The sequence below is a fragment of the Oryctolagus cuniculus genome, chromosome 8 (genome assembly GCF_964237555.1).
Source record: "Oryctolagus cuniculus chromosome 8, mOryCun1.1, whole genome shotgun sequence".
Classification (NCBI taxonomy): Eukaryota; Metazoa; Chordata; class Mammalia; order Lagomorpha; family Leporidae; genus Oryctolagus; species Oryctolagus cuniculus.
In genome coordinates this window covers 44596837-44623068 of record NC_091439.1, presented here as the reverse complement: position 1 = coordinate 44623068, position 26232 = coordinate 44596837, and the positions used below count along the sequence as shown (strand labels likewise).

Here is a 26232-nt window from a genome sequence, read left to right as displayed (position 1 = left end):
TACTAACATGGTTAGCACTTTGTATAAATTCAGTTAGACTTTGTAATGTTAATGACAAAAAAACTCTTTTTCTCATAATGACAGTTAACACTAACCAGATCTTTCTGCTTGGTAGACTCGGTCATTCTTTTAGTTATCAGCACTCATCAAGAAAAAGTATGAGACATGAGTCATGTCTTTAAAAGGCCCCAAATGAATGTAAGTTGTGCTTACAATTAGAAGAAAATACAATATTGACAAACATCACAAACTTCACTGCAAGATTTAGCTACCAGGAGTCATCTTTAATATGCACAGCAGGATAAGCAATATTAAAGAGTAAATAATGGCAAAATATTTTTCATTTAATTAAGGCAAACAGATGAGTTCTTTGCATCTGTCTCTTTAATGTTCTGACAACAAATGGTAATATTAAAATCTGTATTTTCTTGGAATGCATCAAGGAACAAAAAGAAATATGATGTATAATTTCAAAAGTTTGATTTCAATTTGATTTTAAAAGGTGCCACCAAGTGGACACTCTTTGAATGTAATTTCTTCACTCATTAAAGAGAACCTTTTGAACACATACCATCTTTTACTTGCTGTCCTAGACTTTGGCAATATAGTTGTGAATAAATTTACAAATAAGTTTTCAAATAGATTTGCTTCTTCCTCAATTTTACTAGTGCAATGAGAAAGACAAGAAAATGTTACAGAAAATACATAAGGTAATTTTGGATACTGATAAATTAGATGAAGAAAAGAAAACAATGACACAGGTTTAAGAGAGACCCCTAAGCAGTGAAGGACAAAAGCTGAAGTCATTACAAAAGGCAAAAGAACTGAATGGATGCAGTTTCTTGACGTGAATTTAGCATTATTCAAGCACACTGTTTTGTAACTCCTCATCTTTGAAGTAGAAGTATTTTGGTTTACTGGGTTTACAATAAATGTTCTCTAATTCTCACCCCTGGCACACCTGAGGTAGAGGTAGCTAAGTGTGGAATGTTGGAAAAAGAGCTTCAGAAAACTGGAGATGGCCTTTCAAAGGCAGCTCTGGATGCCAATGGAGCACCTTACCCTGGTCCAGCCTAGCCCCAAACAAGTTACCTTGAGTCTCTGAAAAAGGAAATGCACTATGATGGAAACCATGCACTGATAAGTACAGTTAAACAAATTGGACAAAAAATAGATTCCAATTTAACATACTTCATGATTATAGCTTAGAGACCTTAGTACTATTTTATGCAATGTAATTTTAACTAAAAATATTAGAATTCTAGACCTCACCAAAGGATTGAGATACTAATATTAAAAGAGTATCTCTATATCTCTAGAATCTCTGATAAAAGGATCCCACAGTCACAATTTCACTGAATGTACATCTATCGCTACAGAACTACCTCAAAGGTCAACATTTGGACACAAATCTTATTTAAAGTTTCATGATCACCCAACAAGAAACTTATAAAAAATATTGCAAGTCACTTTTATCATGATATTCTTAAACAATAACATGGATTTAAGAATTGATCTTGACTACGCCATCAGAAAGTTTAGGGTTAATTTTTGTTCATACTACTAAGTACACTTGACTTAGTAGCAGTGATCATGATCAACCGCGAAGATTAAAAGATGCACAAAATGGTTGAGATGATAAATGATATATTTTACCACAATTTTTAAAAAGTACGCAGCTAATTGTGTCCCCTTTGAAAGATCTAAATAAATAAGCAGGATAGCTTAATAAGTAACATATTTATTCACATTTTAAGAGATTTTACTCAGAATAAATATATCATTTATAAGAAGCATTTTAATAATTTTAACTTCTCTTTTGTAATTCAATGTATTTCACTTTAAAACCTATGGAGATTTCAGAGAATTTCTATAATTATTTCAAAAGATGCACACGAGAGAAAATATAATTTAAAATGGAATAAAATGAAAAATTAAAGCGTTTAGAGAGTTTGATGTCAAAATTTTACTTTTTTTAGTTTTCTAACAAAATTCAATTCTGGAGATAGCAACACTCTCAAAACAAACTCAAAATATATTTCATAAAAAATACTCTTAGATATTTCCATATGGTTGATCTTTAAAATATATGTATTTTTTGGGAATTAGTTGTAAGAAGTTTACATTTATGTTCCACAAATATCAGAAGACTGGCTTATTTCACTTTTGTGGATTAAGGAAATTGTTATAAAACAGCAAACTGCATCATTTTAAATTAAAATTAAAAGAAAAAGTGTAATTATAAAAGTCCCACCCAATCCCTTTTCCAATTCCACCATCCCAAGCCTTTACCTAATGGAGACTCTCATAAATTAGAAGTACTCCACAGAGAGAAGTGAAATGCTACACTGACAAATGGGAGTAGCTCAAGTTCATTCTTGGCACCTTTCTGTGAATTGAAATACTTTTTCCCCCCTGCAGCCAAAAGAGCCATGAAAACCCACTGACCTCCCTGAACCCCACCCTGTTACTCTGAGAATATCCCCATTAATCAAACCCTGAGGAATCTCACTGGGTTTGAAGAGGTCAAACCCAAGGACACCATCTTTAAAGGAAAGACAACAAAATCCTGGACTTGACATTTACTCTCTGAGTATTTACAGATATTCTACTTTTAAAAGCTTACAGAGTGCACAATTTTAAGGAAGTGGGCAATCAAATGTAAAAATCAAATAAAGAGACCTTTCCTTCTCAAAATACTTCTGCCACATCAATCAATCAAATTTTTTTCTTAAAAAAAAAAATCCTTTTACTTAAAGGATGCAGCTGCAGTATCCTTCTCCCATTTCAGACAAGTTGCCAAATCAAACTAGGTGAAGTTCACCGGGGAGAGGGAGAAAGAGAAGAGCCATGTGCTCACTAACCTTCCAGTGTGAAATAAAAAAGAGCCAGACTGGTGGAGGGCAAAACAAAAATTAAATTTTACTAATGAAAACAAATATGAGATGAAAATCATGCAAAAAAGTCAAGAGTTAATGAATAATTTAAAACTATAATTAGCTAGGAAGAGAAAGTAAAAGATCCCCTATCAAGAGGCTCTGACTTTGGCTACCAGGTATGTACATCTGTTCCATTACATGTGATTTGTTGGAAAGCAACAAGATGCCTTCATTAGGTCCTTCATGAGAGTGCTGACAGAAGCAAAGTGGATTATTTCACAAACAGGATAAAGACTTGGACTAGCCAGACACTGCCAAAGTTTAGTTTCTGACCAAGAAACAAAAACTCTTCTTTGAATATTCATTCCATGCTGGCATGATAGGGGACAATTTAAGGTAAGGGAGAAGAGTCCTTAATTATTGATCTTATTGTTGAGTTGGATTTTTGGTGTGAAAATCACTAATCCTTTCATCCAGCAGTTGTGTTTTTAGGAATTTCTACCAGAAGTTTCAATTTACCCAGGACTTATGAACTTAGCTCATGCACAGCAGCCATGGAGTGATCAAGCAGTTAAACCCTCAGCTGCCTGCATACGGGAGTTTCCTGTACTTCAAGCCAGCAACAACAAGCCAAGAGTACAGACCTTTAAGCAGCAAGAAGCCCAGAAAATTACTCTCTTTCCTCCAAAACTAGAGAAGATATAAAACCTTCCCCAGCCCTGAAGGATAGTGTGGAGTTGCAGAGAAACAGCACAGAGAATTCTTCTTGGGAGGGGAACAATGGTAGCAATGGAGGAAGAAAATACATATTAAAAATCAAATCTCCTTTCGTTTTCGTAAACTAAAGGAAAATGTTGATGGGTGCAAACTGAATACAGGTATATTATTACAAATGTCAAACTCAATGAATAAAGCTATTGAAATACAGCTGACAAAAACTGCTGCCTCAGCCATTTACATTTTTGAAGATCCCAGTGTATTAGAAAAATGAAGAAATAATAAAAACATGAGTTACAGAAATGATGGTATATTTTAAATGATCCATTTTACAGTCTCCAGATTATATCATTAATTCATGAGATTACTGCTTACAACAGTCTATTTCTGGATAAATGTTACTTCTTCCTCTGTGTCCCTTATTTTGACCTTTAACAAATCTTGACATAAGCGCTGTAATTTTTGCATGAAAATATCAGGGACTGTCATATATTTGAAAAAGAAAAAAACGGATAATGACACTAATTGTACTCACACTACAAAATGAATGTCTCTCTAGTTTTTATATATGCTTGTCAACTAACCCAAAACCAACTGACTGAGTATATGGAAAGGGGAGAGATAAGAAGAATTGATACATTTCAGTGATGTGGTTGGTGGTCAGAAATTACATGAAGTGCTAAAAAAAAATGGAGAAAAGATTTACCTATGAATATGAAAATCACAATCAAACACTTCTTGGGGAAAATCTGAACCTCTTAAAGTACAAAGTTCAGGAAGTAACTCATTTCTTTGCAGAACATACACTCAATATTTCTATTATCTCTTAGATTATGTGCAGGTAGGAGAACACTTGATTTGGCCTAATATTAGTACTGAATCACTTAGAAAAAATATATAGCAAAATAAATATTCTCTCAATTTATGGAGGTCATCTAATTCCTATAAAAAAGTGAAAAACAAGCTTAAATTTTCATTTATGTTTACAATTAACATACTGTTTTTATTAACGATTATTACATAAAATTAATTACTTAAAAGTATTTATAAATGTAGCTATTACTTATTTGTAAAGGTGAACAACATTAAAAGAATGAATTCTATAGAGAAGAACAAAACTAGTGGCTAAAACCCAAGTATAATCACATTATAACATACCAAGCCTTTATTTTTAAGCTGATCCCAAGTATTTACTAAAAAAAATTTAAATATTTCTGAAGACAGTGATTTATTACTACATTCAAACAGCAGTATGCAAGGAAGCCTGGAACAGAAGGACCAACACAGCCGGTATCTATTAACACGGAAAGTTGGTTGGAACTGTAGGCAAGTAATTAACCTTCTGGCCCAGAGCTTTAAAAACTCAAAAGCAGTTCCTAGAATTTCTCTCATAATTTATGAACAACTGATGGAATTCATGTCACCGTCTGTGGATTCCCTCGCTGAATGAGTCCCACTCTCACTGACCCTAGGAAGCTATAAAGCCACAGGAGAACGTGCTCCACTATTCAGCTGACTTGCTAAGTGCCATCTCTGTCGTTCCAGCCTAGGAAACCAGATGATAAATTACAGAGCTGCCACCAGACACAGACCTAAACATTCACCTTCCCCAACGATGACAGCAGCACACTGTACATGCACCTTCACTCATCCTAAACGTGCACTGGGTGACAGCAAACCCTAATCTATGTTTTATAGATGATCTAGGTATTCAGTCTTTTGTTTACGAAAAGACAAGTGTGATGAAACTGGGAACAGAAAGTCAACCAGGGCATCAAAGGAGTATGAGCGCTTGGATTCAGCACAGGCAGATATACAAAAGCAAAACACCAGTGAGTCAGTAGCAATCACTTATGTGATCATCACATGCTTACACCACATTAGGCACCAGGCAAAATTTTTCAAATATACCTTCATGTGTTCCTCAAAACAACACTATGCAGTTGGGAATATTGCTATCCCTGTTTTTTGGATAACAAATCTAAGCTTTGAATAGTTTAAGCAACTTATCTGAAGGCCATGCAGGGAGGAAATAAATACAATGGATACTACAGCCTATCATCTGCCTGCAGGATCCAGGCTTTGGATATGAACCTGATAATAAACAGCACAGTATTCTGGATAGTTGATTTTGCAGAGGAAAAGTTTCTCCATATCCAGGTTAAGGTCTCAGAAAACAGGTGAACAAACTATATGAAATTCTTCAAGTTCTGAAATTGAGAATATTATCTTCTATTTGTTGAAATATCAAGAACATATCACCAAACATTATGGAAGGAAAGTATGCAATTCTATGGTAAGTTTGAGTGTAACAGTAAGAATTAGGATGTATGTCAAAAAATAAGATATAAAAACACCAGCAATGCTATATTTGGAATAAGTTTAAGCCTTGACTTAGTTCTAGGTGGATCACATACTAATTGTGTGACCTTGGAGAAACCATTGCATTTTGCAAGGCAACTGTTCAGGCAAGGCTTGAAACATCATTTCTGAAAATCCTTTCTATTCTAAAAGTCAAAATAATATATTTTTAAAATTGATAAAAGCAAATGTCATGTGCTAATTCTAATCACCAAATTACGAAGAGTGAGTAGACTTCAGAAGGTGGGTGTAAGGTTTATAAGAAATAACATTTTCAAAATAAACAGAACAGCAAGTTTTTGCTGACTTTCCCCTAGTGTCAAAAAACAGAGGCGATGGGAATAGGAGGGAAAGGGAGTGAAACAATATGAAGTAAAGACACATCAGGTTGGTCACTAAAGGTAGTAAGATAAATCCAATCAAAACATGAAGGAATTGGAAAGTAGAAAAAAGTTTTTCAACTACCATTAACAAAAATGAACACAGAAACATAAATACTAAGATTGCTCCTAGAACTAACAGACAGGTAGTCATGCAATAGCTAATGTATCACTGTCTTGTAGAATGATCCCTAAGTCTTGAGCCAATAGAAAATACCTATTCTAAGAAAACTGAGAGGAAGGAAACTGCTTTTAATATCACACAAAACCATGCTGCTGCTGTACTAGACAGGAAATCTTGAAAGACATCAACAGCAAACTATAAAGAAGAAACATAAACTGGAGTCATAAAACTGAGAATTACTTTATGTCATAAAAAAGAAAACTGGCTTCCAAATTACTGGTGGACACTTTAAATGTTATAAAAACAAAATGAAATTGACTCCTTCAACATACTGGGGAAAACATTAAAAGACTATTAATACCATAAACATCTCATCACATTGTAGTGTATTCAAAGGTCCAAGTAACAATTAATAATAACCTCCTACAAAGAAAAAAAACAAAAAGAACCCAGCAAAACTAAATGTAATCATCATTTTCTTCTGTATGTTAATGCCCACTATAAAGATGACTCTCGAGTAAATGAATATGTGAATGCAAAGAAAAAAATTAAAGTAATTTTCATTTGGCTCTAAAGCATAAAACTTTTACAGCACTGAAATAGGACTTTTAGAAATTCATTCCCCACTTTATACTGAGAAGCATACAGAATTGTTATCATTCTTGAGGTAATTTTAACAGCTGTGCAGAGTAAGATAGAGAGGTTAACATAAAAATAAAATTTGGAATAAAAATATTTGGGTCTTATTAGCTTGATAGGTCATTTGCATCTCTCAATCTGAGTTTCCTCATCTAGAAGATGAGAACAGTCTTAGAATCCTATTGTGCCAGCTGTGAAATGACTGTTTGAGAGAGCTCCTCTCCTTCAATAAACTTGGATAAGGGCGTGAGTCCCAGCTACCTTACCCTTCAGCATAGTGTCTAGACATAGAAACAGAAAACCAAAGTATAGTATAACTTGAAAGAGAAATTTACATGTGATAAACAATGGGAGCCCCAGTCTCTACTGAAGGAAAAGCTGGCTACGCAGTGAAAATTACTCCACAACCACAAAATAAACAACCCACTTAAGAGGATGGTCCAAGGACCTCAGTAGACATTTTTCAAAAGAGGAAATCCAAATGGCCAACAGACACATGAAAAAATGTTCAGGATCACTAGCTGTCAGAGAAATGCAAATCAAAACCACAATGAGGTTTCACCTCACCCCAGTGAGAATGGCTCACATTCAGAAATCTACCAACAATAGATGCTGGCGAGGATGTGGGGAAAAAGGGACACTAACCCACTGTTGGTGGGAATACAAACTGGTTAAGCCACTATGGAAGTCAGTCTGGAGATTCCTCAGAAACCTGAATATAACCCTACCATACAGCCCAGCTATCATACCATTCCTTGGAATTTACCCAAAGGCAATTAAATTGGCAAATAAAAGAACTGTTTGCATCTCAATGTTTATTGCAGCTCAATTCACAATAGCTAAGACCTGGAACCAACCCAAATGCCCATCAACAGTAGACTGGATAAAGAAATTATGGGATATGTACTCTATAGAATATTATACAGTAGTCAAAAACAATGAAATCTGGTCATCTGCAAAAAGATGGAGGAATCTGGAAAACATCATGCTGAGTGAACTAAGCCAGTCCCAAAGGGACAAATACCATATGTTCTCCCTGATTGGTGACAACTGACTGAACACCAAAAAGGAAACCTGTTGAAGTGAAATGGACACTATGAGAAATGGTGACTTGATCAGCCCTTGTATTGACTGTCGAGGGACAACTTACTACTTTATTCCTTTTAGTATTTTTGTTCTACTTAATATCATTTGTTGAATTCTTTAATTAACACACAATTATTCTTAGGTGTTTAAATTTAACTGAAAAGTGATCCCTGTTAAATATAAGAGTGGGAATAAGAGAGGGAGGAGATGTACAGTTTGGCACATGCTCAATTGGACTTGCCCCTAAATGGTACAGTTACAAAGGTGCCAGGGGATTCCAATTCAATCCCATCAATGTGGCATGTACCAATGCCATCTCACTAGCTAAAGTGATCAGTTTCATAATTGATGATAATGATAGGATTAAGAGTCAAAGGGATCACATAAACACAACTAGTGTCTGCTAATACTAACTGATAGAATTCAAAAGGAGAGAATGATCCAACATTGGAAGTGGGACACACAGCAGACTCATAGAATGGCAGATGTCCTAAACAGCACTCTGGCCTCAGAATCAGCCCTTAAGGCATTGGGATCTGGCTGACGAGCCCATGAGAGTATTTTAGGCATGGAAAGCCAAGACACTCTGGGAAAAAGCAAACAAACAAACAAACAAACAAAAACTAAATGAAAGATCTCAGCAAGTGAGATCCCAGTGGAAAGAACGGGCCATCAAAGCAGGAGGTACCTTTCTCTGAAGGGAGGAGAGAACTTCCACTTTGAGTATGACCTGATCTAAATAGGATCGGAGTTGGCAAACTCAAGAGGCTTCCATAGCCTTGGCAACTCATGGCAAGATGCCATAAATAAGATTTACAATTATTAAATCAACAACAGGAGTCACTGTGCACTTACTCCCCATGTAGGATCTCTGTCCTTAATATGGTATACTATATGAATTAACGGTATAACTAATACTCAAACAGTACTTTACACTTTGTGTTTCTGTGTGGGTGGAAACTGTTGAAATCTTTATATATATATATATATATATATATATATATACACTAAATTGATCTTCTGTATATAAAGATAATTGGAAATGAATTTTGATGTGAATGGGATGGGACTGGGAGCGGGAGATGGGATGGTTGTGGGTGGGAGGGAAGTTATGGGGAGAAAAGGCCACTGTAATACAAAAGTTGTACTTTGGAAATTTATATTTATTAAATAAAAGTTAAAAAAAGGAAAATGAGCATACTACAAGGTTATTTGTAATTGTTTCAGTTCCTAAGCTGAGACTCACTCTCATCACACAAAATGGATGCATATGTTAGATCCAGTTTCTTCTATCTTCTTTCTAGTTAGAATGATTAAAAATCAGGCAACTCCAAGCTGAAATTAGTCACAGTGAATTCAGTGCTAGTTGGCCAAATCTTATCCTATATTCCTTAATTTAAGCACTGTTGCTTTAGGATTTTGGTGAACTAGATCTTAAACCACATTATCAACTATTATTTATTATATGCCTTGTTTCCCACCAACTCTATAATGAAGCAATGGGATAAAGAACGAGAAGGAGGAAGCAAAGAACCTACCTATCCTATGTGAATGGGCTCAGTTCACAAATGGGGAAGTTTTAGTGTTTTCTTCTTCAATGTTAGCAATTTTTGGAGCAATTTCTACAGATTTCTGTAGGCATTAAAGAAAGAAATGATTTTATGGTAAATTAAATTTAGATTCAAATCCATTGCTTCTCACTTTGAAGCCAGAATCTTTCCCTCTGTCTTTCAAGTACTGCAACCTATTTGAAGGCTTTTTAAAATTTATTCATTCAGCAACCATTCATAAGTTCTTTCTCTATGCCAGGAAGTAAAATATAAGTTATGGATACAGTTCTAAAGGAAGTGAGAACCTCCAGGCCACTGAAGATCATAGGGCACAAGTAATTGGAAGGCAGCTCTATTGAAAGTAGTATAGAAACATGGATTACACCAATCTAAAGTGGTAAGTCAGGTGACACACCTTGGGGAAAGTCACACCTAACTGGAAACTGGAGAAAAGCAATAGAAGCTCAGTAAGAGAGCCTGGAACGCATTCTGTGAGAGGGGTTGGGATTTGATGACTTTCATGAGAAAGCCGGGGCACAGGCATGTTTGCAGGAGGGAAGGGGAAGCCACTGAGAGGTTTTCAGTGGGGTAACAGAAAGACTGGGTGAGCTTTATCGATTCTTCTCTAGAGGATATACTTATCATTCAAGGCATTTCAAATAAAACACCTGAAAAATCCATGAGAGTAACAGATTTTGTGGAATTCCCTTTTCAGGGAGATAGTCCTAGTATCCTCTAAAGGGATAAGCAGGAAGTAAAGAAATTTGGCTTCTTCAGAATAATCTGAGTTTTCTCTGAGCAGCAGCTATACGAAAATTAACAACAGCAAGTCTAGCACTATCTAAGCAATATGTCTTCCTGTTGAAAGAACAAAGTTCTGAGGAAGCAAGCATTCAAAAGTGCCAAGCTATGAAGCAGGCTGTTCAGAAAAAGCTTCTCAGCTGCATTTAGGTGATATGTATAATCACTTGGCTGCTGACATTGGAATAAACACGCCTACTTATTTTAAATAATTAAAAATTCAAAAATGAGAAAACAGAAAAGAATAGTGCACTTAAAACTATATACATTCACTTACAAGATACTTCAGAGGAATGGAAATAAAAGATAATACACACTTTCTATAATTTTTTGAATTCCTCTCATAGGGTTAATATATCACCATACATGCCTTCTCATTTTCTTTTTTAACACACACTATTATAAGCACTCCTTTTTCCTGACCCACTTGAGTAGAAGATACAGATAGATCTCAAACCTAAATACTTTAACATGTATTGTCTGGTAATAGTTATGTGCATAATCAAAATATAAGCTTACTGTACATTAAATATTTTTATTAGAACATTGTTATTATTGAAAACATAAAAAATCACAACAGTTCACATTTATAGGACAAATAATTTACCATTTAATAATTTACTAGTTTGTATTGACCATTTTTATCATATTATATATGAATGATATATTAAACCATATTTAATATATTAATATATATATACTATTAATAAAGAGCCCTTAAGACTTTAATATATAAATGCTTAATTCTTAGGAAAAAATTATCATTATGTTTTTGTAACTTATTTTCTCATTTCTTTTCATGCTAATTGGTTTATATCTATATCACTTTATTATCTACACAAATATTCCAACTTATTGACATATACCAAAATTAATTTAACTAGTCCCTTCAATGTTGGATATATGGACTTTGATGCTAGTTTTTTTTTATATGTACAGTTCTAGGAAGAGAAAAATATTCTTTGTATATACAGAATTTATTGCCCATAATCTCTTTTTGGATTTAGAAATCAGGCATCCCTTGGATATATGCCTAATAAAACTAAGAATTTTTTTCAACTTTTATTTAATGAATATAAATTTCCAAAGTACGACACTTACAGATTACAATGGCTTCCCCCCAATACCGTCCCTCCCACCCACAACCCTCCCCTTTCCCACTCCCTCTCCCCTTCCATTCACATCAAGATTCATTTTCGATTATCTTAATATACAGAAGATCAGCTTAGTATACATTAAGTAAGGATTTCAACAGTTTGCTCCCACACAGAAACATAAAGTGAAAAATAATAGATGATTTTTTTTAAATGATGATGAAATCAGATCAGACCTATTGTCATGTTTAATCCCAGTGAGAGTCAACTTGGGAATTGATAATTTCTTTTTTTTTTTTTACAGAAGATCAGTTTAGTATGCATTAAGTAAGGATTTCAACAGTTTGCACCCCCATAGAAACACAAAGTGAAATATATTGTTTAAGTACTCATTATAGCATTAAATCTCAATGCACAGCACATTAAGGACAGAGATCCTACATGAGGAGTAAGTGCACAGTGACTCCTGTTGTTGACTTTACCAATTGACACTCCTGTCTATGGCATCAGTAATCTCCCTATGCTCCAGTCATGAGTTTCCAAGGCTATGGAAGCCCTCTGAGTTATCCGACTCTTATCTTGTTTAGACAAGGTCATAGTCAAAGTGGAGGTTCTCTCCTCCCTTCAGAGAAAGGTACCTCCTTCTTTGATGACCTGTTCTTTCCACTGGAATCTCACTCACAGGGATCTTTTTGACAGAGTGTCTTGGCTTTCCATGCCTGAAATACTCTCATGGGCTTTTCAGCCAGATCTGAATGCTTTTAGGGCTGATTCTGAGGCCAGAGTGCTGTTTCGGACATCTGCCATTCTATGAGTCTGCTGAGTATCTCACTTCCCATGTTGGATCACTCTCCCTTTATTTATTCTATCGGTTAGTGTTAGCAGGTACTAGACTTGTTTATGTGCTCCCTTTGACTCTTAGTCCTTTCATTATGATCAATTGTGAACTGAAATTGATCACTTGGAATAGTGAGATGGCATTGGTACATGCCACCTTGATGGGATTGAATTGGAATCCCCTGGTATGTTTCTAACTCTACCATTTGGGGCAAGTCAGCTTGAGCCTGTCCCAAATTATACATCTCTTCCCTCTCTTATTCCCACTCTTATGTTTAACAGGGATCACATTTCAGTTAATTTTCAACACTTAAGAATAACTGTGTATTAATTACAGAATTAAACCAGTCATATTAGGTAGAACAGACAAAAAAACTACTAAGAGGGATAATGTATTAAGTTGTTCATTAACAGTCAGGGCTATGCTGATCAAGTCACCGTTTCTCATAGTGTCCATTTCACTTCAACAGGTTTCCTTTTTGGTGTTCAGTCAGTTGTCACCGATCAGGGAGAACATATGGTATTTGTCCCTTTGGGACTGGCTTATTTCACTCAGCATGATGTGTTCCAGATTCCTCCATTTTGTTGCAAATGACTGGATTTCGTTGTTTCTTACTGCGGTATAGTATTCTAAAGAGTACATGTCCCATAATTTCTTTATCCAGTCTACCGTTGATGGGCATTTAGGTTAGTTCCAGGTCTTAGCTATTGTGAATTGAGCTGCAATAAACATTAGGGTGCAGACCGCTTTTTTGTTTGCCAAAAAACTAAGAATTTTAAATGTCAAGGCCTAGTTTTGATATGACAAAGAAAACTGAATTTATGAAAGGTTATTTCCGTGGTCACCATGTTTAAGCTCAAGAAATAAATTAGTGAGACATAGTTCAGAATTCAAAATACACCAAAATGAGTTTTTCAATTAAGTTCTCCTTTGAATATATGTTAAAAAGAAGGTAATTAATCAGGAACATGCATATTCCACGTATTTTACCAAGTTAAGAAATAATCTGTTGATTATAATTTTGATAAACATCATAAAATTAAGTCAATTGTTTTTCAATGGTCAACTAAGATTTTGCTTATAAAACCAAGTTAAGAAAATTTTAGCACATTCCACAATTTAAGATCTTGAGGGCCAGCCCCACGGCTCAACAGGCTAATCCTCCGCCTGCGGCACCGGCACACCAGGTTCTAGTCCTGGTCAGGGCACCGGATTCTGTGCTGGTTGCCCCTGTTCCGGGCCAGCTCTCTGCTGTGGCCTGGGAAGGCAGTGGAGGATGGCCCAAGTGCTTGGGTCCTGCACCCCATGGGAGACCAGGAGAAGCACCTGGCTCTTGCCTTCGGAACAGCGCGGTGCGCCGGCCGCGGTGGCCATTGGAGGGTGAACCAACGGCAAAGGAAGACCTTTCTCTCTGTCTCTCTCTCACTGTTCACTCTGCCTGTCAAAAAAAAAAAAAATCTTGATAAAGTTGGAAGAAAAAAAGGATATTCAAAATGAAAATTCTAATCCTGTGTAATTTAAGGAAAAATATCTAAGAAGGAGAAAATAAGAAATAAGATATTATATCAATCAGTAAAACCTTGCACACAGTATTAATGAACAGAATTCCTTTACTTTAGTAGTCTCAACAGCAGTGATATTATAGAAAAATTTTAGAAATTATATTTATGAAAATTAACTGACCAACTATTACAAAACATTACTAAGTATTTTACTGATATAACTTATTCTTCCCAAAGAACCTAAAGATAAAATAGGGCTTACAGAGGTAAAATAAATTTGCTCAAACGTACACAGCTGGTTAGTGATGGACGCAAGGATTTGAACTCATATCAGTTGTTTCCAAAGCTCCCGCTCTTTCCTTTATGCAAGACTGACTCCCGTGGAAGGGAAGAGCAGAGTAGGAAACACATTGGGCCTGATTCTACTAACAGGACAACTCTAGTTGGGGAAAGTTATTTAATCTCATTATAACTCAGTTCCCTAATCTCTGACTAAATAATGTCAAATTATCAGTGAATAATTTAAGAACAGAATAATCCAATAGGAAATTTCTTTCATAGTTAAATTCTGTAGTATAACTCAAATATGCCCAAATTTGAAAAGTCCTAATGCTTTTCAGTCTACAATCATGAAGACACCATTCTCAGCAGAGTAATGCACAGTTCTTATACAAAAATAGTTCACTGGGCAAACTTCGTACTCACCCAGTGGCTTTCTAAAATCTACATTCCAGTAAAAGGCAGTGACACTGGACATTAACATACTATCATCGACAGCAGCAGAAATTATTATGAAGAACATCATTACTACCAACAGTGGGAAACACCACCAAACTGAGCCATCAGGTTGAAGAAATGGTCACAGATAAACAGAATTCCCTGTCAGAAGGAAGCTTATTTGCATGGGTCAACACATTCCTCTCTGCTCATCCATCTCACAGGCCACCAAATGCAGACAGACAGGTATGTGCACACACACACAACCCCACAGAGACATGCATACACACACACACACACACACACACAGAGTAATCTTTTTCTAGGTATTCATCACTGGCTCAAGGGTCTGTTCCAGAGCACTATTTTTCAATATATGGCTAGTGTACTCCAAGACTCTTTCACCAGGCTTGCAAGGTGAAAACTACTATCATAACACTTATCGCATTATTATAAAAGTAATGGTAAAATTACTGGCATCTTGGGACGCAGCAAATTGCAATACTCGGCACTCTATTATTCACAGGCCCACACTCACAGCAGAAATAAATACCAGTTTCATTCAAGAACATCTGTGACAAAATAAAAATTAACTGAACTAAAATTTAATGCTTGAGTACCAACTGTTTAATTTTCTTTTGAAAAATCAGGTATTAAGCTAAAGCATCTGTAATACACACTGAAGTATGAAAAAAGCACTTGCATGATTGACTTGTGAGCTGAAATGGCAGTTTTTCATGAAACATTTTTACATGAAACAAAATGATTAACTATGGTTATTAAAAATTGGGTATTTGGTGATTTTTTGAAAATAAATGAGCCTGTCATTTACAAAAAGAAATAACAGTATTTTAAATTAAATACAAAAACTAAAGCAATCAGACAAAATCCAAAAGTTTGGAAGACTTGATCTGCTACCATGTGCTTGTAGGCCTCTAAAAGAAATAAAGAAATGATAATATTTCTCCTCAAATACAAGAATTAAAACAGTCAGGCAGTTTAGAATTCTTTAACATGTATATCTGCTAAAATGCGCTTGAAGGTTCCTCAGTACTCAGACTATCTAATGAGCTTAGAAATGGTATTATCAGATGTGGAAGATCTACACAGTATCACACAGTACCTGTGCATCTTGTTACATATTCATTCATAGGTAAAAATCATTCAAATGACAACACAGGACAGTTGATTTTATGTAACAAAATAGGAAAAGTTTATTGAGATTATTGTTGGTCCCACATAACAAAGCTTTAAAAAAAGCATTCTTATAAGTTTTAGTGTAGAAACAAGTGTTTAAAATTATTTGACAAACACTATTAAGTTACTGTCCCCTCTAACCACATATCTGCTACCAAAAAAACACACTGCAGCAGGATAAATGAAGAAACAGATACTAGAACCCAGCTGTTGCCTCTTGACCCAGACAGTATAGACTTTTAGAAATGTAAAACAATGTCTCCATCATTCTCACTAAATAATTTTTGGCTTGGAGAATGCAATTATTGTCTATAAAAATATGTTAACATATAATGGGGTTATTACTAAATTATTCATGGTTTGGAAAATGTAGTTATTTATAAACATGTTATATTGCCATGTAGTGGGTTTATTGTTGTTTTTTCCTTAACAAATTAACAACTAAATATTTTTACATTTTCTAATATGGTAAACACATTTAATTTCTAATGTGGTAAACAGATATAGATACAAACCACTGACACAAAAGCCTTCCACGGTCTTCAATTTTGCTTAAGGTTGCCCCCATCTGACCCCATCCCACTGTCACTCATGTTCCTTGCCACTTCATTGTGTTTCCATTAAATAATATATAGCTAAATACTTCCTGCAGGATAAATCATGATCCTTCCCTATGCCATGCTATAGTACAATCATCAGTTGCTATGCCTAGCATTGAGAAGAGTTTCATAAAATCATGAATACAGGAAGAGAAAAATTGAATTTAAAGAACTCTGAGCCAGGTTGTAGCTTGGGAGTGCAAAGAGAGGCACATTATTTGGGAGGTAGGACAAAGTAAATAGAATGCCAGCAAAAGCTATATACCAATGCAAACATCCTCTCTCTGTATATATCTATGTTTTGCTTTTCTGCATCTTAGCTGAACTGTTTACACGTCGATGGTCAGTTCTCTTGGGTAGAAATCTTATTTAATAGGCCATAATCTATACATATGGTATAGATTTGCATGTACAATAAATAACCAAATCATATACAGAATGATTTGGATTTTACAATATTTTTAGAGTATATATGATAAGGAACATAATATAGGACAACAATAAAAAATATATCTTTAATATTTTTATCCAAGAGAATTTTTAGAGCTCTTTATTGCAACTTTATAGAGGATAACAGTAACTAAAACTTTGGAAGTAATTACTAGTTTAATTGCTTTATTCTTCTCCAGTGCTTGTCCTTCCCAAGAGTAAAATAAAATGTAAGCACACAGAATTCTCAAGGATGCAATTATTTCCAATAATCAAGTATTTTACTTGATTAGTTAATTTTTATGTTGGAACCTATGCTTTAATGCATTCTGACTTTAACTGGAGACCATTATGCTTAGTGAAGAAAGCCAGTCCCAAAAATACAAATATCATATGCCTTCTCTGATATGTGAGACTTAAGGCAGAATTCAAAAAAAAAGTATAGAAATGAAATTAATATCTTTTGATCTGATTGTTGTTTTTAACCATTGTTTATATTTCTGTGGAACTGGGTCTTTCTACTTTCTACTCGTGGAGTAAAATTATGTTTTTGTAAAAACTTAAAAAAAAAAGAAAGGAAGGAAGAACGGGGATTGAGGGTGGGAGAAAGGAAGGGAGGAAAGTATGCTTATATTCTTAGAATTGTACCTACAAAATGAAATAAAATCTGTTCTCTTCATCTTAGTAAAATAAAAGAATGATTAAAAAATAAATAACTCATGTTATTTGTGTGATGTAAAGATAAATTTTATCTAAATTTACTCACAATAAAATAAAGACACACTAGACCAAATATAATTCAGTTACATCATGGCAATTCACAGCATTACCATAAACCTATTACTTGATATGCAGATAAAATACTTTTCCTATTGCCTTCCTTGCTCTCTTCTCGTGCACCAATTACATTCCAAGCCGAAAACTCTGAGTTATACTGTAGGTGTAGCATAAAGACATCTTCTGAGAATTTTACTGATACAGAATGGAAGGCTGTTGATTTTACTCTTGCTTTCACCTCATCCCAACTCCACCCATCCCCAAAGACATGTAAGAAAGGGGCATCAAAAGACCTCAAACACCAGGAGCAGATGGCACAAGCTGTTCCCAGACTAAAGAGCTCTGCCTCCTCTTCACTAATTACTCACTGCTTCCCTGTAGTGAGTACATGGTGCTCATGGCCATGGGCAATGTCTCCAAGATGACTCTCGGCTGCTCACTTCCTTCTGCTGCTCTGCACTGTTCATTTTGCTGATCTCTACTTCCACAACAGAAAGCCTGAAACCTCTCTTTCTCTCGATAACTTCTAAACACGACTTTCCTTTCCTTTTTCCACAGCCATCCTGTGTAATGCTTGATCTGCTGTTGATTATGTGTTTCACTTCAAAGTATTTGGCTATTTTAAGACAAGAAATACTAAATTGGCTGAATGTCTTTTTTAGCTTTAACCAGAAAAAATCCAAAACATGAAATTATCCTTGACTCTTGTCCTTCCTCCACTAACTGTACTGATTCTCTGACCTACTTAAACTAACTTCCAACATTTCTTCATTCACAACACAGTTATTACAGCAGATACTGTAAGTGCTGGGGATACTATGATAAATAAAGTCAAATACAACAGTCCTTGACTAGTCAGTTTCAGCTCTAGTGATTAAATTACATACTTTTCAATATAATGATAGTCTGGCAAGTGTGAAAAAAACATTTCAGACTGATGTAAAAATCACCTGGCTATCAAAATCAAGAATATTCTTCCAAGGCTCTTCAACTACTTATCTATATGATAGATAAAATCCAGACAAGTTTATTCCAAAAATATTTAGTTGTTCATGAACCCTCTTTCATTGGATAAATTGCACAGAAAGTAGTAAGAAAAGAATAGGGGCCTTTAGGAAGTCATCTGCGGTCTAACAGATATAATCTATATGACTCCTGTGTCTAACAAAATTCTGAAGCATTCAAGTCACATTCTACGGACTCTGAAGTTCAAAAGGCCTCACGTGATCAGAGGCTTAGGAAGGACTGCATGAGGAGGCCAGCAGCTCCGACAGAAGGTGAAACTGTTTTCCCCATCCATCAGAATTGTATAGAAGGCAAGCCAGCGCTACATCACAACCCAACAATAAAGACATGACTGCTACTTTAGATATTTTCCTTAGTCTGGAAAAATACACTCATTCAAAATTCCTCTAGAGTACGGAACTGGATTTTACAATACTTTAAGGGAGGGGGAGAAAGCCAAGATTCAGTCCTAACTTGCGGGAGACTTTGTAATAGCCTGGTGGTCCCTGTGTTGGAAAAAACGTGATTTCCTCTGCCGCTTTCATCTCTAGTCCCAGTCTCCATACCTGTGTGGCTCCGGATATGAACTCTCAGCGTCCCGCTGCTGGCAAATTTCTGGCCACAATATGGGCAGACTTTTTCCTTTTCTCCTGTATGTGTCTAAATGGAAAGGAATAAAAAAAGACTGAGGATAAACACATAGAATTCGGTAAAGATGATTAAGTGCCTCTGACAACAGTAAATCCTTATTTTCCAGGATTATGTTTCATTAAAATGATTTAATATCACAATGAGATTTTAAACAATTTATCACCGATACTCCCACTGGTTCCCAAAAACTCTTAGAATCGTGCATTAGTGTTAATTTGAAAACAATTCTGCAGTTTATTTTTTAAGCCTTCATGGAGCTCCCATCTAAAAATGATTAAGTTATACAAAACCAGTGTATGTTAGCAAAACCACATAATCAAACTGGGGCTACAGCTGCCCTTGACTGCTGCCAAGAAACACTTCCTTTGAAGCATTTTTCACATTCTTTGTGTGTATTTAACTCTTGAAGACAGAATTAATCTCAATAAAGTCATCTGTTACTTGCGTTATGCTTGTCTGGACTGATTTTACTGCAAAGCAACAAGGAATATAGATCTGAGGTGATCCTTAAAAGCAGCAGGTGTTAATTGAGCAGTCAATTTGAAAGAGCATTTTGGCCCTCAACATACCATGCATCTAGGTATTAACAATCACACCAGAAAAGGTGAGTATCATCAAAAATGAGTTTCACTGAATGTCTGAGAGTTCAAAGAAAAAAACAGTGACCCCTCCAAAAACAAAAACAAAAAGGAGAGAGAGTGTGTGTGTGTTTTAAACTGGCCTCACACTCCCATAGGGAGACCAGTTTTTCTACCAACATCAAAAGAGATCGCTCCAATAAATAAGGGGTCACAGATTTCTCAAACACAACTGTTTCTCAAGATCAGATAGAAAAAAAGGGAGAAGGAGGTGGCAATTCCTTCAGGTGTCTGCATATTATCTATGATTTTGCTTTTTGAATTTTTTTCAATGAGAACCCCAAAATGAATAACAGCAGAAAGTGTGGCACCTGTAATACATTACAAAGCTGAACTCCCAGTTCCTGTGTTTACTTGTTCTAATATACATTACTGACAAGTAACTATTATTTGAATCATAATGGAAAAAGAATAGGATGGATTATTAAATTTTTTGATGACATGTTCTCAGAAGGGGAAACTGGCTGAGATGGAGAAAAGGGGTAGGGCAATTACCTAACACATAACAACATCAGAGAACCACTAACAGAGAAGAAACTTCCGTCTTCCATATTACATTGCTAACTTTGATATAACTGGTTTCAGAGTCTTATTGACCCTTAATTTGTAAATTTACATAGTTATAGTATAATCTAAATTTGGTGCTATACTATAGTATTTATAATTTTTTAAAAAGCTACAAACTAGATACCTTAATCCACCTTGGAGACCATAAGTATTGTTTTCTCTAGGAAAGATTTACATCAGGTTTGAAAACAGTCTCATCAATTGCTATGAAATTCTACAACCTTGCATCCAACAGGGATTCCCCTGATTCTTCATTTGGCAGGCACTTCCTTTTGCGTCTTCACTTAAAGTTTTGAGTTATCACACTCCTTTATACCTCAGTCACAGTGTTTACTCCCCTATGCACATTATTGTCCAGTGTAAAGTAAAAGGCCTACAATTTTAACATAGGTCTATCTTCTCGTTTTCTGACAGAAGGGGCAAAATATGGCAATTGTTTCTTGATTAGTATAAGGTTGGTTAGAGATTATGCAGCTCTATTATTACAAAACTGGATTATTCCAAACAGGGAATTACCAATTTATCTGTAATGCCTTTATGAAATCCATAGGATTTCCTTTGTTGCTATATAAGTATTTCACTATTCACTTACATGGCTTATTTGTCAGTGATAGAAGTTTCTTAGATATTAATACCATATAATTAAAAAGAACTATAATATTCCTTTAACTAAAAAATATACCTAATCAGTAAATAAAGAATTAGTTTAGAAAATATAGTAATGAAGTACAAGACTAAACTATTTTAAGTATGGATAAGAAGTATGACAACAGCTCACTATAAAAACAACTTGGATAAATATACAAGATAAAAATGAACAATACACTGCAAGTATACGCCATAACAATGTTGTTGTAAACAATGAACTCTTTCTTGAAAACTCATGATACTTTTCCCTCATTTATTAAAAATAACAAAAAAATTGCTGAATTGATATTAAAAATTAACCCAAGAAAAGATAGTTGAAAAATGATCCTATTTAGAGATGTTTAAAGTGAGCACAATGTGATTATTCCTGAGCATTAAAGATGCAAAAGATGAAAAACAGGTTAGTCCTCTTGGCACAGATGTATTAAGGACAGTTTCTCAAATAAAAGTTATACTGAAGCAGTAATCATTTATTCACATACACTCACCACCACACGCTAACTGGCAGAAAATTATCACACTGCATAATCACTTCTGAAGTCAACATTAAAACCCATAACTGCATTTTTATAATACTCAAATGTTTGCTATCAAAAAAAATGTTTGCTATCACAAAATTATACTTAAAATGCATTTATTCAAATAAAAAATAAACTGTCAGTTTCCCTGAGGTAGTTATCAAATCAACATAATGCAAAAAAGAATGATTTCCATTAATACCATAAGCAAGAATATTTTATTTGAGTTAAACAAATACTTAGGTCCCTATTTCATGCTAGGAATTTCCATATGTCTTACAGATGCAAAGATGATGGGGCATTCCAAGTCTAGAAGGGTTCAGTCTCAAAACCTGCCAATAATCATTGGATTAACTTTGAAAAACTAAGGTATTAAGGTACTCCTGACATTTATTTAAAGAAAAACTTACATTAATTCAAAAATACTTAAAAACTGATAAGCATACTTTGAATGATCCATGTGTCAGCACAGCTAAGGGTTATGGAGTATCCACATCTAAATTTGAAGTTCCGTTTAATGGAAAAAAATGTTTATTTTGAAAAATGAAGAAAATAGTCATTTTATGAAGAGCTTATATGAATCATGCATTTATCATATGGATCAGGTTGAAAAAATAATATAAAATTATGTAATAATATCTATGCACACATATGTTAAATATATAATCCATTCAGACTAGCAGAAGGCATCTACTTACTTTCTTATGACTTCTAAGCACTGAAGGCGTAACAAATGCCTTATTGCACAGCTCGCATCTGTATTTCTTATGCCTCTCATGGACCACCTGGACGTGCACATTTAATGTATCCTTCCTTTTAAAGGTGGCGTCACAATGAGGACACTTGAAAGTTCTCTCGCCTTAGGAACAAAAAGCCCCATAAGAGAAACATCAGATATAACAGCAGGATCCCTGAGACCTCTGTCATGTACACCAGATCTAGTGCTGTCTCCTCCAAAAAAAAAAAAAAAAAAAAAATCAGCTTTGCAGCTCTAACAACTTATCACAAGGATAAAAACCAACCTGTTGCCTCAAATTCCAGTTCCATATTTGCTAATTCACTGTGTGGCCAGGGGAAAGGTATTTAACTATCTTCCATTCTCAGTCTCAAATGCAGAGGTCGAATTTCCTAATCTTCTAACCGCCCTGTGAACATTTTCAGAGCATGTATTTCTAGGGCAAGGGCTAAGGGTTACCAGACTCTTGCAGTTACACAGGCCTGCATGAAGCAAGGTGCCTTTCCCCACCCCCTCCAATCCATCCCTGTCCTGTGCCTCCAGGGAAAGAGCTCAAGCTGAGGAGGGCAGGTGGTCAGGCACTCTCCTTCTGGAGAGGACTTTTCCCCAGCACTATCCAAGGGACCTGTACTGCAGACTCCTGACCCTGCCCTTGGGCTGCTGGGAGACAACAGGCTCTCACAGAAACCCTGCAGGGGCTGCCAGACCAGGGCAGGGGAAAGCAGTGTGGCTACCTCTGTTTTCCACCCTACAGCTTGAAACCCTGAGTACATGTGAGCATGTTCACCTTCTCATTTGACAGCCTAGGCCTGAGGGGAAAGTAACTCTAGAAACCATGATTAGGGATCTCACATTTCTATTTTAATTTTCATATAAATGTGATCTTTGTAGCTCTTAACACGTAACTCTTAACTTGGTGGTCGGCTTTAAGTACAATTTTAGTAATGAATGTGCACAATCCAAAGACAGTGTTTTATACAAGGCCCTTAAAAAATGCACGAAGTGCAAGACTATATGAATAAAATTAGTCTTCACAAGTATTTTCATTTTTCAGAGAATAATTAGATATTAGCATAGATTCACATATCACATGGACTAAGAGGCAAAATACAGAAAGAATTAATGCTTACAACTAAATAAGAAACTATCTCAATTTCAAACAATCTCTTCTAATATCCTTTCAAACCAGGAATAAATTTAGAAATGTGGAGATCCTCTTATTTCCTCTTTCCAAATTGAAGAAACGGGGGGCCAGCGCTGTGGCCCAGCGGGTTAATGCCCTGGCCTGAAGCACCGGCATCTCATATGGGTGCCAGTTCGAGAACCAGTTGCTCCACTTCTGATCCAGTTCTCTGCTATGGCCTACGAAATCAGGAGAAGATGGCCCAGGTCCTTGGGCCCCTGACCTATATGGAAGACCCAGAAGAAGCTTCTGGCTCCTGGCTTCGGATCGGCGCAGCTCCGGCCGTTGTGGCCATCTGGGGAGTAAATCGACAGATGGAAGACCTCTCTCTCTCTCTCTCTCTCTCTCTCTCTCTGCCTCTCTTCTCTCTGTGTAAATCTGACTTTCAAGTAAAATAAATAAATCTTAAAAAAAAAAGAACAAATTGAAAGACGGGAAGAAGTGGAAGAAGTAAGGGACAGACAGACAGATGGAGGAAAAGAGAGGAGAGAGAAAAATGGAAAGAACAACTACTTTTCCTTCATCGTTTCTAGCAGAATTATGGCTCTGATTAAAGTCTCTGAGAGGACTATTGACATTTCACATCTGCAACAAAGTCACATTAAAACCACGCATGAGCTGTGTGAATTCTGAGAGCCTTGCTTACATTTTGCTTTTGTGTATTTTTATTGCAAGGTATTATTCTTATAATCTACTTTGTCTTTATATGTGTGTTTGCGTGTACCTATAAATAGACAAGTGTAAACATTTTATTTGTACAAAGTATATAATCAGTGAAAACATATGGGAAGTCATCAATTGATATAGGATGGTAATTATTAATAATAGCAAATCTATTCAGGCACTGCAAAATACTTTGTTTAAAAAAACTGAGATTGCTCTTATTAAAATTTTTCATTAGATAAAGTGAACCAAAATGTTGGACAAAGGAAACAATCTTCATCATACTACCCAAAGGAAATCTGTATAATTTTTTATTTATTTTAACTTCAGATTTTATATTTTATATAAATAAAAATTAAATTTTGATGGGAGGTCTTCATAAATTTTTCTATCTTAAGTTAATCAAAGTTTGCTCCCAAGTTAATATCTAGAATGTGGCCAGCAATCTGCCTTTTGCTTCTTAGTATGTTAGAAAAACAATAATTTCCCAAAAAAATTATTACAAGTTATTCTTTACATTTTGAAATATAGTGCTGATACATTTCTAATAAAAGCTTTCATCTTCTGAAGTTACACAAGTATTAATTTTTCACATTGTATAAGATCTATTATTTTATCCTATCTTTTTTTGCCAAATTTGATTTTCCTATATTTCTCTTAATGAGTAATTTATTTATTTGAAAGTCAGAGTTATACAGAGAGAGAGAGAGAGCAAGAGAGCGAGTGAGAAAAAAAGAGAAAAAGAACTTCCATCTTCTGGTTTACTGCCTAGATAGCCTCAATGGCTAGCATGGACCAGGCTGAAGCTACGAGATAGCAGCTTCATTCGGGTCTCCCTTGTGGGTAGTTGGGGCCCAAAAACTTGGGCCATCCTCTGCTGCTTTTCCCAGGCCATTAGCAAAAACTGGATAGGAAGTGGAGCAGCTACAACATGAACTGGCACCCATATGGGATGCCAGCACTGCAGGTGGCAGCTTTAACTCACTGGGCCACATCGCCAGTCCCTGATTTTCCCGTCCTTTTCACTCCCTGGCTATCACTGATAGCTAACTTTACCTTCAATAACTCATTTACTCACTCAATTATTAAATTTGATTTCCTGGACAGATGTCATGACAAAGCCTCTAATTAACATCCTGATCAACATTAAAAACATGATACCTAGCACAATCTACATACAATCACTTCCATCTTTTTTCTTAAGTTGATGAGAACAAATAAGCTGAAATCAAAAGTATTAGATTCCTTCTGTTAAAAAATATGCCTTGGTCTGGCGCTGTGGCGTAGTGGGTAAAGCCACAGCCTGCAGTGCTGGAATCCAATATGGACACCGGTTCAAGTCCCTGCTGTTCCACTTCAAGCCAGCTCTCTGCTATGGCCTGGGAAAGCAGTAGAAGTTGGCCCAAGTGCTTGGGACCCTGCACCCATGGGGGAGACCAGAGGAAGCTCTGGCTCCTGGTTTCAGATATGCGCAGCTCCGGCCATCTGAGGAGCGAACCTAGTGGATGGAAGATGTTTCTCTCTCTCTCTCTCTCTCTCTCTCTCTCTCATTACAAATTAAATTTCACCTTTCCAAAGAAAAGCCTCCTGAACATCAGACCAAACTTAGTCATACAAATCACAATATAAAGGAAGTTCATATGTCTAAATTCCTATTCAAAAATCCACTAATTTCTTAAGAGCTATTTTTCCTAATGTAAATAATACCAAAATAGAATGAAAATTTCTGTTGTTGCAAAACATATTCTGTGTCTTAAATACGGTTGCTCTCCACAGGAAAATGGAAAGTTGTGCTAACAACGCCTCCAGGACTGTAAGGTGAGTGCAGATGGCAGGAGAGCACAGCACTATCTTCCTCTACAGGAAGCAGACTGCTTTCATCTTCATCATTGCCACTCAGTACTTATTAAAAATGTAATATCTTCCTTATTTT

At 35.6% G+C, this 26232-nt stretch overlaps 1 protein-coding gene across 1 annotated transcript in view; it reads right to left on the bottom strand.

Annotated features, from left to right (window-relative positions):
• Nucleotides 1-26232, bottom strand: part of PRDM5 (PR/SET domain 5) — a 256431-nt gene that overhangs the window by 58826 nt on the left and 171373 nt on the right. Inside the window, 2 exon segments of the mRNA XM_070047669.1 lie at nucleotides 19262-19355; nucleotides 22416-22576. Coding sequence (XP_069903770.1) covers nucleotides 19262-19355; nucleotides 22416-22576 — 255 coding nt within the window.